At 37.7% G+C, this 20,392-nt stretch overlaps 1 protein-coding gene across 4 annotated transcripts in view; it reads right to left on the reverse strand.

Moving 5' to 3' along the window:
• LOC105696081 overlaps positions 1-20,392 on the reverse strand; it is a 137,329-nt gene that overhangs the window by 48,082 nt on the left and 68,855 nt on the right. The window contains exon 1 of one of the 4 annotated variants that reach the window (XM_012418253.1): positions 19,465-19,897. The exons of the other annotated variants lie outside the window; for them this stretch is intronic. Within the exon in view, the coding sequence (XP_012273676.1) occupies positions 19,465-19,475 (11 nt within the window). The 5' untranslated portion in view covers positions 19,476-19,897. Of the gene's footprint in view, positions 1-19,464; positions 19,898-20,392 lie in introns of those variants that run through there. 4 annotated transcript variants of the gene reach the window in all.

Here is a 20,392-nt window from a genome sequence, read left to right on the forward strand (position 1 = left end):
TCTCATTTATTTGCGAAGGTTTATTGCACGGTGAGGTAAACCGAAGGATATGTACTCCGACAACGGCACCAATTTCATAGGTGCCAATAACGAATTCAAAGATTTAGTCCAGCTACTCGCAAATGTGCAGGTTCAGAACCGGATATTACAATTTTTAGCCGAAGAATCCATTCCTTGGCATTTAATTCCACCTCGTGCTCCTCATTTTGGAGGATTATAGGAAAGTGGAGTAAGAATGGCAAAGCATCGGTTGAAGCGAGTCATAGGTGAAACGCATTTATCATTCGAAGAACACTATACCATGTTAACACAGGTTGAAGCATGTCTGAATTCTCGACCCATATCTCCGTTGTCCGATGATCCCAATGATCTACCTCCTTTGACTCCGGGACACTCTTATTGGAGATGCCTTATCAGCACTGCCGCAACCAGACTTAAAGGACATCCGTGTTAATCGGCTGGACAGATGTCAACATGTTCAACAGATGTTTCGGCATTTCTGACAGCGCTGGCAGAAAGAGTATCTGCATCATCTCCAACAGCATTACAAATGGACTTAGCAAACGGGCAACGGACTTCGACCTGGGATTATAGTCATTTTGAAGGAGGATAATTTACCACCGTTAGGGTGGCGTTTAGGCCACATTGTTGAGCTGCATCCAGGGGAAGATGACAATACGCGGGTGGTGCCAGTAAAATTATCAGACCATGTCGTCAAACGTCCGGTGTCCAAAGTGTGTATTCTACATCTGGTCGATGTTAGTGAACCAATACCGAACAGACATTCAATTGAAAACGAAAGGTCCATTTTCTCGACTCCTCAAAATAGTTCATAAGCGTACTAGTGACATAAGAGACAATATGAATAGATATACGCGTGTTGCGTCAGATTTAGTCTATTTTAAATTTACATTCAGTACCTTAGTCAGAACTTAATAATCTATATTATTGATGACATTATTATTCATTATTTAAGATGCCTTTGATATGAATGAGATCAGCTACGTTGTATAGAAATCTAATTCTTTTGTATTAGTAAGTAAGGATATCATTCGTTACCCATATCTCGTTGGTAGGTAACCGCAGTATATTAATCAATTTGAGCTCCGTTGAAAACTACTTTTCAAGGTGGGCGGAATGTTGAATCATCTGATTGGAGTGATGCAGCATGAAACACATTTAAGCAACATTTGCCCATGGACGCTTTCTCGAAAGAGTGTCCTGCACGTGGTCAAAAAATAGTTAAAGAAAGGACTTGGAATTTATGGTCCCAACCAGGAAGGTTATCAACCCGGTAAAAAGGCTTGAATAGAAAAGGATTCAATGTCTCACGGTTTCAACGTAAAAGTGATGATTTTTCTATTCTATTGAATACCTGATTTTTCTCTCTAACCACAATTCCCGCAACAGAAATACATTTTCTATGAATCAATTATATTCTATTCCCCTCGTATACTCTGATTTTTGTTCAATTTCAAAAAGAGGAATATACTTCTGCTTTGTTGAATTCATTCTAGTCCGGCAAAAAATAACGGTATTAAATTGTTTTATATTCCGTTAAGAGAAATACATTATAGGAATGCCTAATTCCTTCCAGATCCTTTAAAAAATTTGTGCATTCAATTGCCTTGAATCCTTTTTTTGGAATATAAGTTTGTAACTTCTAATTTAAATCAATTCCACTTTATACGCCCGAGAGTAGTTGAATTCCAATATTTGAGATTGATTTCATATGTATTGTATTCCCCTGAATTCTAAATATAAATTCGATTAAACCTCATGCATTTTAAAAACTAATAATTAAATAAACATGAAATTTCACATTTTTTATATGTGAAAGTGGGGAGAAGGTACCATTGGAAAGAATTATACAAAATTGCCATTGTAATTTACGCATTAATCAGTTACTCCTTTAATGTCAGTATACGGGCACGGTTAAAATATTATGGTAAATGAAACCGCACATATGCTGAAATTGACCACATGGAATGGTAATTGTCATATAACCTTGCCAATAGGTACTGTGCCCATGGTGCTGCGCTTGAAAGGTGCAGTAGTGATCAACATTTGAAATGGTAATATTATCTATATGAAGAGGTTGTAATAAGTACAACAAGATGGAAGGTTTATATGGTAGCTGTAACCACAATTACAGTATGATTTTATACATTGCAAGGTTATTCTAAACTTGCTTATGTAATTGCAGAAACAATGGTTTGGCACCATTATTTTCGACAGAACCACCGGATGGCCAGACTTCTCGCAGACGATGCAGACAGCTCCTTTGCATATAAGACCTGTTATTATTCCTCACGTTTATGTTACAGTGATCCTACCCCTGCCCGAAGGAGAGTAAACAGGGAGGTTATCATCGAGAAACCATCCTTTTGAGCATCAAATGATATTTTCCTACTTAAGGTAGAAATATGTGAATAAAAAATGTATTTCAATTCCACAGAGAGTATTGAGATTTATATTTATTTGCTCTATTCGTATTCTCGTATTTTTTAATTCCTTTGAATCCCGTTCCCCTCTGTTTTTCAGAGTGAATTGACTGGGATTAGATTTTGCTTTTTTCTTTTATCACCAATGAAATAAAGGGCAAAGGAAAAATCAGGTATTCATTGGAATTAAAATTTTCAATTCCAACCAATTCCAGCCTTCTTACCGGGAAGTGGTCACTTCAGGATCTATCATGACGACGCACTTCCAGGGGATATCGTATGGCTAACAGACATCGTGAACTTTCTCCAGCATTCGAAGAAGTCTGTGTCGTATTAAAAGAGCGAATCTTGTGAAAGTGTTAACCTAACATCAGCCAATCAGGTTTCAGCATTCCAAGTACATCCCTTCCTAGGTCTAAACTGAGGAAAGGGAAGAATGTGCATCGAGAATGCAACTTTTCATTTTTTTAATTTTAGTCTCAACTATGACTTCGAACAATTCGGATGGTTGTCTCCGCACTGAGACTTACAATTAGTGCGTAATCCGCACAGGTGATTATACCGCGAATTCTCATCAACAAATTGTATTCTCAATCCATAATTTTACGAGTATAATAAACTGTAATTGTCGTTTTATTTAAATTTGTGCGCGGTGCAAATTCTCGAACTCTGAATTTACCTGTCAGGAACTCATCTCAGCGCTCATTCTCAAAGAGCGCATATAACGACAATGAAAAGAAACTGAAAACACTTTCGTCGTTCTCGGATAATTACAAAAGTTTCTATTCTTAAAGTTCAATCTATTTACCATATCTTTCTTCCCTGAACTTCGTAAAAAGTAGTCAAGGTAAAATCGTCAAAAATAAGAGAGAAGAATTAGAAAGAAGCTCTGTATATGACAGAGAAAAATTTGAAAACACATTTTTATCTTAAAACAGTAACCAGAATTTCTATTCTCCGTGTACTCTCCGTCGTGGTAATTCTTAGAATCCGTCAACAGTGCGCAATTGTTCAAAGTTTACTTTACGAAATTTCCAAATAAATGACAAATAATTGGGAAGGAACAATTCCAAGAAATATATCAGCAATCAGTCAATCATTCGGTCGACTGTAAAAAAGGTGCAGAAAGTAGTTATTCGGTCACGAGTGACGGTGTTAACGGCGAATAAACAAATATAACGTCTTCAGGAGGAAGTCTACAGGTGGCCTTGCAGAGTGCTAGGATATCCATAAGGCAACTCCGTGACGTCCTCGTGATGTTAGAGCTTTCACGGGCTTAAAGGAAAAGCCGAGAATCCCTCAGTCTCGTTGAGAAAGTCGTAATAACTTCCACATATTCCGTCGAGCGTGCTAGAGCACACTCTCCCCGAACAAGATTCAATACTTGACAAAGTCAAGCATTAATCATTCTTGAAAAATAAGATGAAATCAAATAGAAAAGAATTATTCGCACGTCTAGATTGAATAAAAAGAGGTAGCCATAACGAACAAGATTAGAAATGATGATGTTACAATTCATCAACATCAGCGAAAAACAATTTAATTTTGCTCCGTCTCCATACTTGATCTCCTTAAGGTGAAGTGAAACCCCCTTCAAATCAGTCGATTCAAATACAACACTTTTTTTTAAGTGTATTAGACAAAACTATCCGAAACTTTGACACGTCACTCCTGATCATCTAAGAATTGTCCTGACACATTCAAAATTTGGATTTTTAAAAGAAATTTTTCAACTCAGCCCAGACCTGAACCAAAATGGCGTCGAACTCTCATATTTCGATCAATATACAATTATCGAAGGCTCTGATATGAGAATCGAAAGGGTCAGGACAATTTTACGACAATTTAGAACACTCTGGTAAACGATAAACTCGCATTTGAACGGGATAAAGGCAAAAAAAGTGTTGTATGCGCTTCTATGCTAAAACGCTGGTAATACGAAGTCTCGGAGTGAAAATTTAATTGACCTGGAAATCACAGATGGCGCAGGAGGTCCCTCAGCAGCCAATTAGGGCCCTAGAAAGCATAAATCCAGAGGATTTCTGGAGTTTCACTTCGATTTCTTTATAATTATTGTACGAAAACGACAGGTGGAGTATGCCATTTGGTACAATACCCAATATAATTCGACACAGCTGTCAGTATAAAAACGAACGTCGGCAACGTAGGTATTTAGAAAAATCTTCTTTATCGACGTCGATCAAGTTCCTCGACGTGTTTCACTTCACCTTAACATTAAAGCATTCGAAATATGAAAATAAAATGAAACAAATCCGGCAGTTGTTGTATTCTTCCTATTCTCTGATGGATCAAATTCAAAGTGAGTAGGAAACCGACGCAGACGACTTATGACAGATAAGGAACAAGTCGGTCCTCGGTATCATAAAAGGTCCTCATTAATTCATTATTTAATTTGTTCCTTCGTGACAACCGTACCGGAATGTGTCCACGCGTGGCCCGGCGAAATATTTGCAACGTTGATTTTAATCGACCGATTGAAAAAATTTGCAAGTGGTGAGGCCGTCAAGAAACTCAGCAGAGATGTCGTATGTGCTTTCAAGATGGAATACGTCCCGGGAAACATCGAAATCCGATATGACAACGTGTTGGGATCTGCTAACCTCTTTTTACTATGGGAAGGAGCAAGGCGGAGGCGTAAACATTTTCGGCATTTTGCCGTTCCTTCTAAATTTACGCAATTCGCTCGGCTGGAAGTGCCGTGGCGTGTGCGAGATGGCGCCGAAATTACGGCGCCAGCGACGTTGGCGTCCCTCGACATCCACTAAAGAAATACTTGCCAAGATCGCACTCGTGGGCATCACCGACATAAATTCCAGCTATCCCGCCTTGGCCGATAAAACGAGAGACGTTAATTTTGTTAATTGCCTGCAATTTGATACGCCTGACCTTGTCCATCAAATCTAATCATTTGAGTTTACGCGCGGCAATATTTCCAACATCGCGTACCGATGAGACGAATTACATGAAATACAAAATTACGGCTTAATTTAAGTGGAATTTGAAGACATGGTTGAATACGACGAATATGGGGAAACTGATAATGCTCGGTGTTATTAAAACTGATATCGTTAATCACGTCGGCATAAAAAAATTACCTAGACCGCATTTATGACTATCATTCGATAGAAATTGTAAATAATCTTATTCCGACAAACGGAACGGCGAGAGGAATTAATTTCATTAATTGGTAACAACTTGAAACGACTGGATTGTCAAATCCAATAAACCGAATGTATTACGCCAATATTTTAAACACCACGCATGTATGAAATGATTGAAACAAAGAACAGTTACAGTTGTTTTATTTGACTCGTATGACAGAGTAGCACCATTAATGGTAGATGCTAGGTACTGTTATCAACATTCTTAATTTGTCATACTATTGGAGTATTTATATCATTATCGTCATCGCTTAATAGCATTGCCACGGAAAGAAAAACCCGTCAAGACTAGATTTATAAATCATTATCTGACGAACTACGACTATAATAATGTTTTCAATAATAGAAAATTGGAAAATGCTTCCGACTTGTCCGAGAACACATTTTTCTTTAACAGTACCTCAAAGGTAAAAGTAATTTGAATCGTATTATTTACCTAATATGTATGTACCGAATGATGCAGAACGTTATTAAGGTTTTACATAATATTTACTCAGTGTTTTGCGACACTAAACCAACTCGCGATTGTCAATCAATCCCCGAGGGTCGTAAATCCTCGGGCTGGGGAAGACGGGCTCGAGTAGTGCTTTGCTGAAGAGGGAATTAACCGCCAGCAGCTGGTTTCGCGTGTTGAATGAAATATTTCGGATTTTAGTGACACAACAAACTATATTTCCTTTACAGACAAGGGANACGTTATTAAGGTTTTACATAATATTTACTCAGTTAATGGAATAGTTATGAATGTGTCTGCTAGGAATTAACATCGACAAGAAAACATGGCAAGACAGCCAGCAGCTGTGAGCATTGTGCAATAAAATGCAAACAATCGTATTACGCGATAAACCTAAATAAGGTTTCAATATTTACGACGAAAAAAAATGGTCGTGATAATCGCTCCAATTGAATATATCACATTTAATTGTTTAGATTTCACAACGTCTTTTATAAACATGCAATTCAGCCTGAATTTCAAGGTTTCAATCAATCCGCCAAATAGTTTTAAACTTTTATATTATCACGATACACCTCATTGACAATTAACAGAAAATTATTAATTATGATAATTGAATATATTTTCTTACAAATTAGGAGGTAAGTTGCTACTCGTGCAACATGACTTGTTTCAAAATATGCTAGATGCAGTTATTAATATTATCTAAATAGGGCGGAGGGACGGAGGTAGAGATAAATCTTCTAAAATTTGTCAAAACATTAGTGTAAAAATTCTTTTACATAAATGTCATTAAATAATTATAGATGAATCGTAATAATGAATGATCTTTGACGTCCTGACCTTACAATTTACTTTCTCTTTCGTATTTATTATCACTATATTTTAATATTAACACAGTTACACAATTGCGTAGAATTTATTAGAAATTTAGATGGGAAGTTTAAAGAAGAAGCATTGGTGAATAACGCGATTTCTACAGACAGGAATCATTGAAAAACTCTGGAAGGCAAACTCGGGATTACCAAGCTATTTGCAATTTAGATCTGACGCCAAGCAAAAAAACAGATGAAATGTAAATGACTGCAATGTAAATTTCGAATGACGACAGAAGTATCACTTATGAGCAAAAGGCGAAAAATAATATTTACCCGTTTAAACACTCTCCTCGTGATTCAATTCTACTCAGATATTGACGACGTCACGTAACTGCATTACATTTCTCCACGTGATCGATGATCACAGTCTTTTTATCAAATCAGCTGCAATCAATGAATACTAAAAAATATTCAATCAAGAAACCAATATAATGAAGATATGCATGGCTCTACCCAATCAATTCGAGCTACGAAGTATAAAAATTAATATTAAACTATGTAATTCACTGTAATGCTATTTAATGTAAAAAAATGCTATTGCAGTAATAGAAAATCCTAAAATAACAAACTGAATTTTAGTACGAGTGCAGAATTTATTTTTGTGAATATGGTAATTCCTACCAATATGCAAGTACGGGCTTCTTCGCATTATATTTTTCATATTTTTTCCGAGAAATTTTTTCCACCTATAAATAGATTTTATTTGTCATAAATGAATATTTTAAGTTTCCTACCAAGTACATTGAATGCAGGACAAGTTTCAAAGTATAATCTTTAGACAAATGGAATCTAGAGCATGTTGTTAAACAGACTTTTAACTGTGTAGTAACGCACTATTTATTTTTTTAGTATCGTTGAATCCTTTTATAATTTCAGATATTGACAAACAATGGAAATGTTTCACATGTGCCACACGTGGGGTACAGTATGTCATGGCAGTATGTATACTTGATTTTCGTCAATGTTGCAACCAAAGTTGCCTATTAGGCAGATCATTATCGTCTAGTGCGCTCTTCATATAGCAGTAGAAAATTTTGAACATTCATATAATCCGAAATAGTTCAATAGTTTCACTGTACCCCATGTTTCATTTTACCCTACTCTGCCCTAAGTACAACTCCGAGAATCTCATGTATACAACCAGATAATGTCTCTACTACTACTCAGATACTACTTCAGCACCAACAAAAACCATTCAACATCGAGACCAGTTCGCGACAGGTGTCTTCTAGGTGTTGCATGTGACGTTTCGCCACGCTAGATACGTGTCACTCATGTTTCTGAACATTGTTGGTTGCACTTGCAGCTACATCGCGTGCATCACGTAGGTACAAGTCCTCGCGTGCCGAAAGACGCCTACGTGCTCCGAATATTCATCTTCTCGCATATTAATTCCATAAAGAACGGGTTTCGAGAGCACGCATAATGAAAAAGAAAGTCTTAATACACATGAAGGTTACCCTTCCTCTTTTTATTCCATGGATTCTACCCTTGAATTATGTAAACGTAATTCCGTCTTCTTCTTGTCACTGTCTCCCGGGCATAAATGTGGCACAAATATCAAAAACGAAATCTCACGATGCGTTTTTCTCTTTTTTAAATTGCACAAGAATATCCTTTTTTCCATTTTTTTAAATAACGTGTAGTTCTTAATTATAGAAATAATTTAGAAAAATAATTTGGATACTGTCGAGTTTAGATTATCATAGATAATAAGAGGTTTCACAACGTCCATTTCGGACAGAAAGTCAACGCGACCAACGTTTGTTAAAATGACATGAAAGTAACAAGGTGACTTAGGTGTAAGTTTCAGCCCGTAGCGGCTCGTATTCGAATTTCCCGGAGAGAGTCATAATTCCCTGGAAATCTTAGGTAAGAAGGTTCAGCTTCGAAACTGACTCTTATCACATTGCACCACGCACACGTTGCAAAATTCCCACCACCTTTCTTCGGCTTAGGATTATATCTTGGTCCTTGAGAAAAACGTGACATGGGTGTTTCGCGCTATAAACAGTAATCCATATTATTTCAGCTAACCCTTCCTTACGATATTTTTTTTTTATTAATTACTAGACCCTTTGAGAATGCTCGGACTCGTAAGTTTTATTGCCCCCCTTTCGAGGGTAGCTCGGGTCCTTCGGTACGCGTGGGAAGGACCTCGAGTTTCCGTGGGCCTTGACTCGAGCGATAGAAACTATATCTAAATAGTATCCCTGAAAGATATAAAATAATATTTATCTATCTAGTTTACTTTTATAATACAAACTTTTCTGTCTAACACGGTGAAGAAGAGAATAAAAAGCATTTTATCCCTGACGATCAGTTTGAAGTGGAAATAGATTTTATGATTAACAGAACCATTCACAACAGTTAAAAATACTATATGGGCATATAAAATTTACGATGCTATGTCAGTTACGTTAACAATAATAAAATTACATTTTACTATATAAATATTTTCGCTACTATATTTTCGTTATTCTTATTAGAAAAGTATAGTAAACAGAATAGTTCATTTTACTACTTCCAATAAGTAAAAAAATATGGTAAAAGGTAATGTTACTATAAAAATTATCTGAGTTCTTTTTTAACTATGAAAACTAGTTAACCCTTTAGTGACGAAGCGCCACTGTAGTGGCCCCCTTCATTTCCATGTTTTTAAAACGACAAATGAATGTCATATTCATATAAAATATTAGCACTTCACGGGCAAACTATCCGTACATGTAGTACATCTGCGCCTTAGTTAAAACTAGTTCATTTAACTAGATTTTTCTCAGTGCATTCAGGATTTTCGTTGCCTGCCTTCGGATTTCATGATTAGATCCTAACGAAATTAGCACGAGACCATCGAAGAAACATCCTCTTTCAAACAAACAAAAATCGTCGAAATCAATGCAAATATTACGAAATAATGCGTGAATTTACCAAAAAAATACATTCAAACGTACATACGTACATATACACATACCTACGTACATACAGGTCGAATTGAGAACCTCCTCCTTTTAACGTGTTTATATCACAGTATTACGTACGCACATATAATAACATTAAGAAGCATTAAAGACACCACTTATGTCGTTGTCAATTCGAATAAATACATACGTACATACTGTTAGTAGCATAGAACAGTTAACATAGCGGCATGAGATAAGAGCTGATTAAAATTTTAAAAGGGAGTTAGTTTCGAGCCTGGGCGGTCTTTGGATGAATTCATTTATGCGCCAGAGGCCTTGCTCAAAAGCTAAAAAGCTTTGTATTGTTTCGTTATATGTAGGGAGAACTTGAGCGCGGATGGCAGTAAAAGCGTAAATGAAGCTTTTCAGTACCTTGTGACGACACACGGTTTCAAGGAAGTACAATACATAGCACTTTTACGCGTTGCTATTCTGAGACACAGGATAAAGTACGGATAGATGCCCCGGCCAGATAGATGCCACGTTCTTCAGATCTTTAAAACAAATTAACTTTTAGCGACCTGACGTCCCTGCTTGCATAGCCCCTCCCCCCGGCACTTCATTTACGACGCACACCCACGAAGCATACACATACGTAGGATTATGATCGCCTAAAAAAATCAGAGCAACATATTTGCCCGTAACGTTTTTCTCACCTCGAACCAACTGGTATAAAAGTAGAAAACTAACACGTAAACTAACACATTTACCTCATTTCTACATCGAAAATATAACAATTAAAGACCTTGAACGATTTCCTAATCTCACTTTGTAACGTTTATTTTGATATATACGAAGGCATCTATCCGCACCTAAAAGAATAGATGCCATAGTTTAAGGTCCGGATAGATGCCTAAACTATTACATTTTCAATACGGATAGATACCTTTTGGGGATTATTTAATTTTGTAGTTTTTTTTTTCGTTTTTTGTATTCAACGCGGAGTATTTAAGGTGAAGAGAAACCCCCTTCAAATCAGTCGATTCGAATACAACACTTTTTTTAAGGGTATTCGACCAAACTGTCCGAAACTTTGACACATTACTCCTGATCATCTAAGAATTGTCCTGACATATTTAAAATTTGGATTTTTCGAAAAAATGTTGTAACTTAGCCCAGACTAAAACCAAAATGGCGTCGAGCTCTCATATTTCGATCAATATACAATTATCGAAGGGTGTATATCTAAATATGAGAATCGAAAGGGTCAGGACAATTTTATGACAATTTAGAACACTCTGGTAATCGATAAACTCGCATTTGAACGGGATAAAGGCAAAAAAGTGTTGTATGCGCTTCTATGCTAAAACGATGGGAATACGAGGTCTCGGGGTAAAAATTTAATTTACTTGGAAATCACAGATGGCGCAGGGTGTCCCTCTGCAGTTAATTAGGGTCCCAGAAAGCATGAATCCAGAGGATTTCTGGAGTTTTGCTTCGATTTCTTGATATATTGTACGAAAACGACAGGTGGAGTATGCCATTTGATACAATATCCAATATAACTCGACACAGCTGTCAATATAAAAACAAACGTCGGCAACATAGGCATTTAGAAAAATCTTCTTTATCGACGTCGATCAAGTTCCTCGATGCGTTTCACTTCACCTTAACGATATTTAATCTATGTAAAGATACTCTATTACAGAATGCCAATACGTTACATTCGAAAAGTAGATGTAGGAAATAAATGTTTATTCTAACGAATATGCCTACGTTAACCATTCAAAAGTATTTTTGTTAACTTTGCTAAGATTCAAAAATACGATTTTTCAAACAAATTGATCACGATTTGATTTATTCTCCCGCAGGGCATCTATCCGTTCACGCAAAGGCATCTATCCCACCCCCGTGGGAGTTTCTTATTTTTCTTCTATTATAATAACTATTGATCAAGGGCAAATAATTGTAGAATATAATGAAGATACAATATGACGGTATGATATGGACATGGAATTGTTTGGAAACGAAAGCAAATACCGACTTTAGAAGCATATGTTAAAAACATAGGCGTCTATCCGGACTTTACCCTATTATATTGTTAAACTGATAGAATTGAAGGACCGTTCACTCGAAAATCAAGCAAAACGATGTTCATATTTGAGAATTTATTGCCAGTGAATTCATATAATAAACAATATTATATTTAGTAAGAAGTGACGTTCAGCGTTAAAATTTGTGCAACATTGTTTCGGCGACTTCTAGTGACTTCTTGCTACTTACTTGGAATTACCACTTCGTACGATATGATTTTCCACTGATTTCAAATGATTCTTAACGAGTTTTATCGTTGTCACTAGTTTACACAAATTTAAATACGAGTATGTTTGTACAACAGTGTACAACAATGCGCCTAATGATTTCCAGCTGATTTACCCGCAATTTCCAGTATTAAGGCGTAAGATGTATAGATGACTCCTCAGGTAGAATTCATCGTGTCATCAATTTAACGTATTTCTATTCTCTCACGCACTTATTTACTTAATTTTTTTTCCTTTTTACCATTAACCATAATTTCTATTTAAACAGCGCAAGCACTTTTCAGACTCCACCGTAACCAAAGTGCTAAAGAGAAAAAGGCACGCAAACACAACTTAGATTTATATATGTATACATGTCCTTTGACTTGTACCCACCGCACTTCACTTTTAGTTGCGTCTAGCATATTTTTAAGAAGCGCGATACTTGAACACCCTCTTTGTGAACACAACTTTTCCCTTAAGTTACTCGGTGACGAGGTGCAACCCGTTCTCACCTCGTCCAGAAGTGCATACTTCGTTGAGAAGGAAAAAGTACTTTTAGAAACAAGAAAGGAGTATAAAAAAAATATAACGAACGCGCGAAAGTGTGCTACGCAGCCGAGAAAAATGTGTGCAAATCTGGGTGTCCGGGTAACTCGCGTTTCCGAGCCCACGGGGTGAAAATCAGCATTGTGCAAGTGTAGCAACACGGCTAGGGATGTATGCGCACTTAGATAGCAGAAGAGGAATTGTTGAAAAACAAAAACGCGAGCGCTGATTGCCTGGCATTTACGATCAGGCTTTTTACCTTTTCCACCGCGTTAATCTATCACGACTATTCCATTCCCTTCTTTCGCAAACCCTTCCGGATGGCCTCTCCCTTCTCCTCTCTCTTCTTTCCTCTGCCACCTTCCCCTGTACATCGTGCCTCGTTCTCTCACTCTTTCTGTTTTTCCGTACCTCCGACCTCGCCAATGCGAGGAAAAAAGTTAAGCGTCGCGACGCAGTCGGCATTCGCGATTCGCGTCCGCGATCGGCCAATAGGCCATCGATTGATATTCTGCCGATAAATTCCCTAGGGGACGGAGCGGTGACGGCGTTACGGGGCAAGTAAATTATCACGGGTACAGAGCAATGGCGTTTTATGGCTATGTCGGACTTGCGGGCTTACGCGCGACGCAACGCGTCTCGCGCATTCCTTACACGGCGAGACGGTTGCATGTGCGCGATGCACGTAGTGCGAATATTCGCTCCTCTCTGGTCCTGTTTTTCCCGAAGGCCGCTTTCTCCTCAATAATATCCCACGAAATTTATGTTCAATTATGGTTTTGCGTGTTTTTTGATTTCAATAATGCTGGCCCTTCACGTTACGTCAATCTACTTACAACAATTAAAATGTCGTTCCTTTCGGATGCTCTCAAGGAGTAGAATCGTATCAACCATGTCACTAGAAATATTTAATTCGCTTAAAATCTCAATAATGTAGCAGCGAAAATGTTTGTTTAGGCAATTTTAGGCAATCATTGAAAAGCTAATAAAAATATATTAAGAAATACTACGTTGCAGTTATTTTTTAGATATAGGTTTTATGAACGATAAACGTAACGATCTTTTGCGTACACTACTAGCAAAACGTGCAGCCGGGTTTCGTTTACATTCCTTGATTTAGGAATTAAACTGTTGGATGCAATGTTGTTGCATAAACGGACACACGTACACTGAAGACTGTATACTTCGGGGTTGAAAATACCATGATGCATATCTATGGTCACTTCCGATACAACATTATCTCCTGTGCTTCTGTGCTCGATTCCAAATTCATGAATCCAAAATGAGTTCACCCCAAGAATGGCAACTGCTTGCTTATGTTTGGAAACGATGCATATGGCAGCTCCCAAAATAGAGCAACGGAGCTGTGCTCACTATTCACGCATTTTCTTCTTTCTATATTAGCAGAAAGCACAGGCATTGCTTCGTTGAATTTACTAGTAATTTAAGCGTTAAAGACGAGATCGCACAATTTTGTAAAAATACACTAAAATCTATATTATTTCTTTTGACCTATCAATTTCTTGCAAACTGTTTAGAGACCATAACTGATATTCATTGACGATTCGTGCAGGCTATATGAGCCGCTCAGTGCACACATTGATTAACTCCATAAAACAAAAAGTTGAGAAATGCGATGAAGTAATGTAGATTCTTTTTTAAAATTCCTATTATAAAATAACTTCAAATGTATAATGTAGAATACATAAATACAGTAATAGTTTTCATCTAACGGTATATAAAATTAATAAGAAAGAATAACCAAAAAATAATCGTCAGTAATGTTACGGTTTTTATGTGACTGGTGGAGTTAATCGATTTGGCAACTGAAAAAATAGGTAAATATTTTATCTTAGGTAAATATTTTGGTCAAGTTCACTATGTAAACTATAAAATCCCTCCATGGCAGCCTCTCTTTCATCCGAAAGAATTTGTTGGTTGCACTTCTGACGGCATCTGCATTTTATATCGACGAATGTTTGTGCAGGTATTAAATTTCCTCCCCTATTTCTGTATGCCAAACCTTTTGTTCCGTTATGCTTTTGTAAATTTCGTGCCCATTTATCAGGATTATGACTTCTTTTCCTCCCAATCGATGGGTTTGTTGGGGAATGTGTACTGTTGCAATCAGATGAATCCGAGAAACACGATAAACGTCTTCTTGCCCCAGACTTTCTGCTGATAAACCGTATTGAAGAATCATCACTGCTTTCCACATCCACATTGTTATTAGTTTCATTCATCTTGATTATAACGGTATAATATTTAGTTCTTTAAAAACAATCAGGGAGTAATGTTGAAAAGACCAAAAAATATGTAGTCCGTGTAATATTGGTGAAGTATACGGTAACATTCAGCGTGAGAGATCACTGTTATACTAACTACCGTCTGCATTGCGCTTCTTTCTATCTGTTTGCTGATGCGATTTTATTACTCATATTGTTGAAAGGGGGAAAGCATCTTCGGCTGTTTAAAAAAAAAAGCGTCGATGTACGGCCGCAACAGATAATCCAATAATACTATACTGCCAGGTATTCGTCTACGATTTACATTAGAGTATGGAGTTAATCAAAATGGCTTCTAAAATAAATGACTTATTATTCAATGCCCAAACAAATTTTGCCGTTTAATGGTGTTAATCTCTATTAATCAGGAAAGATATTATAAATATAAAAAGTTATGACTATACCAAGTGCTTTGACACCTAAATTTAAGATTTTTCAAAAAGTGCAGTTAGTCGATGTGTGCACTGAGCGGCTCATATTTAGGTTATATTGGTTAGTATCTCGTTTTTTGTTTTACGCGTCTATAGTCGTCGATTGTCGTTGAATGATATATCAACCTATAACGTTTTTCGCCCCGTAGAGATCCTAGGATCCGACCTGTGATGCAAGCGAAACTAATTACGAATGCACATGGAGACGCATAAACTAGAAAAGAAGGGGACATCGAGATAGCTAAAAGTTCAGCCTTGGTTAAAGTTCAGCTAACAAAGCACAGCGAAAGAAAACAGTCTATATCTGAAAGTACAATAATTTTATCTGTGTCTCCAAAGATCCATCTTTCCAAGATTCCAATCTGCCATAAATGGCATGCTTTAAATATTTTTATTTCATTTTTATAAAGAAAAGGCTGAACATTTGTGCAGATTCGCGCGTATAGAAGTTTCAATTTCAAATTTATACAACACCGTTTGCAACATGCATGAGAAAATGTACACACGGATGTACCATACAACTGCATTTTGAAAGTAGATGTCGATCTAATTTCATCCTTAAGTGCATAGTTTAATTCGCATAAAAATATTTAATTTTGCCATGTAACGTCAAAGAGAATGTATCTGGGAGTTTGCTTTACCAACCGATAGAAAACCATAAATATACCGTTTCCTGATTAATTATTTTCTACGCACTTGGACATTCGGACTCGTCTCGACAGAATCCTTTAATTTCCCTTAACTCACCAACGTTCATTAAACACTACTTCGTTTAATCTTCATTAATGAAATCAGACGTATTTTTCTTAATTCTAGGAGCAAAGTGGGTCTTATATTCCAAACACATAGTTCGTTGTAAATGCAAATTTTCAACTTAACAAGACAATTAAAGGGGCTTGGTGGGTGGAATATGACTTTTGAGCTATCCAAACTTCCCACACTTCGCGTATTCCTTCTAAGATTAGACACGACAAGGGCGGAAATTCACGATCAACATATAAAAGTTTATTATACCATATAAAATTAAAGAAACGGGGTATCTTAGAGTTTACTTGTCAATATCACTATAATACGCTTTTCTTATGAATTATATTCTACACATTCAGGCTATCGTCCTGGTGGAGTCCGTTTCAAACTCACTTGAATTCACCGACTCTTCTTTTTAAATGCTCAAAGGATTAATCTTTATTAATGAGATCAAACGTATTTTTCTTCATTTAAGGAGTAGGACTGCTCTAACGACTCCGACTTCGGTTGTAAATGCAAATTGCTGAGTTTCCAGCCCAATTAAAGGGGTTCTCCGGGTGGAATTGACTTTTCGAAGCCATCCCAACTATCAACACTTCACACATTTTCTTTGTTAAAGCTAGACATGGCGACGAGAAATTGCAAACAACAAAGGGCAATTTTTCTCGGAAATGTACAATCTCGAATCGGCGAAGTCCTCCTCCATCTCTAAAATCAACAATGTCGATATTCGATTTTCCAAAATTATCACATTCTTATATCAGATATTTGCTCACGTTCAATTTGTTCAGGGCACGAAAAATGTCGGTTCCGTCAGCACAGAGAGTTCCGCGCCTTCGATTCAACCGAGTTCCGACGATTTAAAACTAGAAGATGCTTGTGCAACTGCTTGTTGTCAAAACAAGAGTGCACACGACTCTGCAATTCTGCGATGACTCATTCATCATGAATCTTAGAGTATGTTTTCCACGAGCAATGCTTTTATTGAATTGTGCCTTGTGCTATGAATTGTGCTTTTCATTCCAATTCCGAAATGCGAATTTTGAGAAGATTACGGAAATAGCACGGTACTTTATTGCCAATGCGAAACGTGCAATTTAATTGGACATTTTTTAGTAATTTATTGATCCACTTTCCGCATAGATTTTTTTAAAGCAATCCAAATTGACCTGTGTTGAATGTTATCTTTACCGAAAAAATCCACTAAAAATCCGCAAAGGAGAAACGTCGATTTTCAAAAATGTTAGAACATAAAACAAATTTCACGTGCAGAACAGTAAAGTTGGAATCAACTCTAAACTTTGACGGAGAATCTACGACCGTCCCCGATGGTTCATCCACCGCCATATATAGTTGGGAAATCGCCAGAACTTTAGCGACACTTTCGAACATTTTTTTTATTATATACGCTATTTCAGGCAAGATTCAAACTATTTGTGTACGTAATCAATTTGATTTTCCAATTGATGAAAAATAGAGTTAATATAACAATCATTAATGGAAGCATATTCGCCCTCGGGAGAAAAAAAATTATAATTATATGCTAAAGGTGCACCATAAAATGGGGTTCCCGTGAGCCTTAAGGGATTACTTTGCGTTGCACGCAGAAAAAGTTTAATTTGATTTCACTTGCAAAGGGGCAATATAATCCTTTGAAGGCAGGCCGTGCAACTGTCAGTTACAGTGGAAGTACGTACTTCTTGTATTACCTCGAATGTAGAACAGCCAAATCTGAACATGAAAGCATGGCATTTGCATAGTTACTTATTGTGCTCGAAAATTGTTGCCAAACATAGATGATAAATGAATTTTTGCACATCAGATTTGGAGAATTTCGTTGTACAATATCGTTTCATTGAATCAACGCTTAATACATCGTAACAAAAACCTTTTGTTATGCTTGTTGACATTATCGATCACAAATGGAAATCACAATTGATAAACGGAGTACCGTCGACCAATATTCGAAGAAACACATAAAATTAGGTTTTTATTAATGTTTCATAAATTCGGAAATGCATGAAAATGTCAAAAGATGTAAAAGAAATAATGTTTGTCAGTCAAAAGTAATCATATGTATCTCTTCGGTTTTCAAATGACTTGTGTAAGGTATTACTTAGAACGGCGTTAAATTCCAGCAAGTTGATACAAATAATTTCAACAATTAATACGCAACAAATTTCTGTTTTATCCGGATTTCGCTTAAAATAAAGGAAAACTCCTCAATACTCGTAGATTCGTACGTTCCCGATGGCAACGAATATTTCATGTAAACTCCGCACGTCCCCATTAAATTGATTTAATTGCTTCTGGAGAATCCTCGAAATTCTCACCAAGAAAGTCTCTTAAGCCGTCGGGCAAAGTTTCCATTGGAAAATGTTTGAAATAAATATTTACCGTAATTTATCGCCGTGAGATACCCTTCTCCCGAGGTTACCCATGTCATTTTTACCTTTTCATTGGAAGGTTAATAATTCTCTTGTTAACCCTTTCGTTACCTTGGACGAGATATCTCGCGACCCAATACTGGCCGATTAACGCTTTTGACGAGATATCTCGCGATCCGGTAGTAGCGGATTAACGCTTTTGACGATAATCTAGCTTCCTAGCACTAATATTTTGACATTCTAGACAAATTATTTTGTGTTCTGCCTTTGAGTTTTTGTGTCGCTTATGGTATGTCTTGAGCATTCATCTAGAATGTCAAAATATTGGTGCTAGAAAGCTAGATTATCGTCAAAAGCGTTAATCCGCTACTACCAGATCGCGAGATATCTCGTCAAAAGCGTTGATCGGCTACTACCGGATCGCGAGATATCTCGTCAAAAGTGTTGATCGACTACTACCGGGTCGCGAGATATCTCGTCAAAAGCGTTAATCGGCCAGTATTGGGTCGCGAGATATCTCGTCAAAAGCGTTGATCGGCTACTACCGGGTCGCGAGATATCTCGTCAAAAGCGTTAATCGGCCAGTATTGGGTCGCGAGATATCTCGTCCAAGGTAACGAAAGGGTTAAACAAGAATGTGCCGATCGCTGCACATGTAGGTATCACGCAGAGCGCGGTTTTAATCCTATAAACTAGGCTAAAAATCTAAAAGTTAAAGTACCTGAACGTAAATTCCATTATAACATACATCATTAACGTATTTCTACCCTTCTGTTGCACGTATAATAATTTCCTGTTCTTTCTTTTGTAATTTGAAGATCTGGAATTTCCATTCTTTGATACAAATTCCCGAGTTTCAAGCTCGCTACTTCGTCAACTCGAAACTTAATAATGTAAATAGCCTTACCCGGAACACATCGAAGTTTCAGAAGACCCCGTTCAACAATCGGTTAGTAGCCTCGGGACCATTTACCATAACGAGCTCTTAGGTGAACGTATCGCTACGTCGCACACGAAACATAACCTCTCTTGAGACACCCCTCAAACACAGTTAACATTATCTCGGTTTCCTCGTGCCTTTTTTTTTCTGCGCCGTCAATGTTCTCTAACGAAACGGTACGAAGTCCGTGACGCGTCCGACACATGACCGCGCTTACGTTTCGCCATCTGACATTTCGCTCCCTTATTAAAATCAACCCCAGGCTTGTGCGGTCCTTCCCCCGAGAGCGTCATGTCTTCCCACGTGTCCCCGTTCCCAACTCGGACTCCCACGAGTCACTCCCAGGTCACTTAGCGCGCCGATTCCAAAGTGCTTTCGGTGAAAAATTCGATTTCTGAAAGTATATATCTCACCCGTTTCTTCGCTTCAACGCGCCGCGTTTACTCGCCGCGTCGACCTCTCTTTCCTCTCCGCGAGTCTTCTCCGGTCCGACATCTTAAATCACGTGACAGGTACCCAGGGAAGACATCTTTGATCGTGGACTTCCTCTTCAATTCTTTCCCCTCCACCTCGGGAAAGTCTCTCCTTCGTTTCGAAGATCCTCTTCGGCAATACCGGCGACGTTTCGAAATCCGATTTTAGAGTCGACATAGATCCATAAGAGACTTTCGGTAATTAGATCTTTCGAGTGGTGAAAATCTGAAGCCCGCGGCACGGAGAACGGAGAGCGTTAGAGAGCGGCGTCGAGTGCCGACCGTCCAGGACGCCGAGGGACCCCGCGAGAGTCGGACTCGCTTCGGACTCGTTGAGCTCGTCAGTAGTCTTGGGGCTCTGCTCCGTGCCAGACGCGCCGACGGACTCGGTTCTTGTGCTCTCCGGCGCGACGCGTGCTTCG

This window comes from Orussus abietinus, unplaced genomic scaffold, assembly GCF_000612105.2.
Source record: "Orussus abietinus isolate OABI.00-Male unplaced genomic scaffold, Oabi_2.0 scaffold105, whole genome shotgun sequence".
Classification (NCBI taxonomy): domain Eukaryota; kingdom Metazoa; phylum Arthropoda; class Insecta; order Hymenoptera; family Orussidae; genus Orussus; species Orussus abietinus.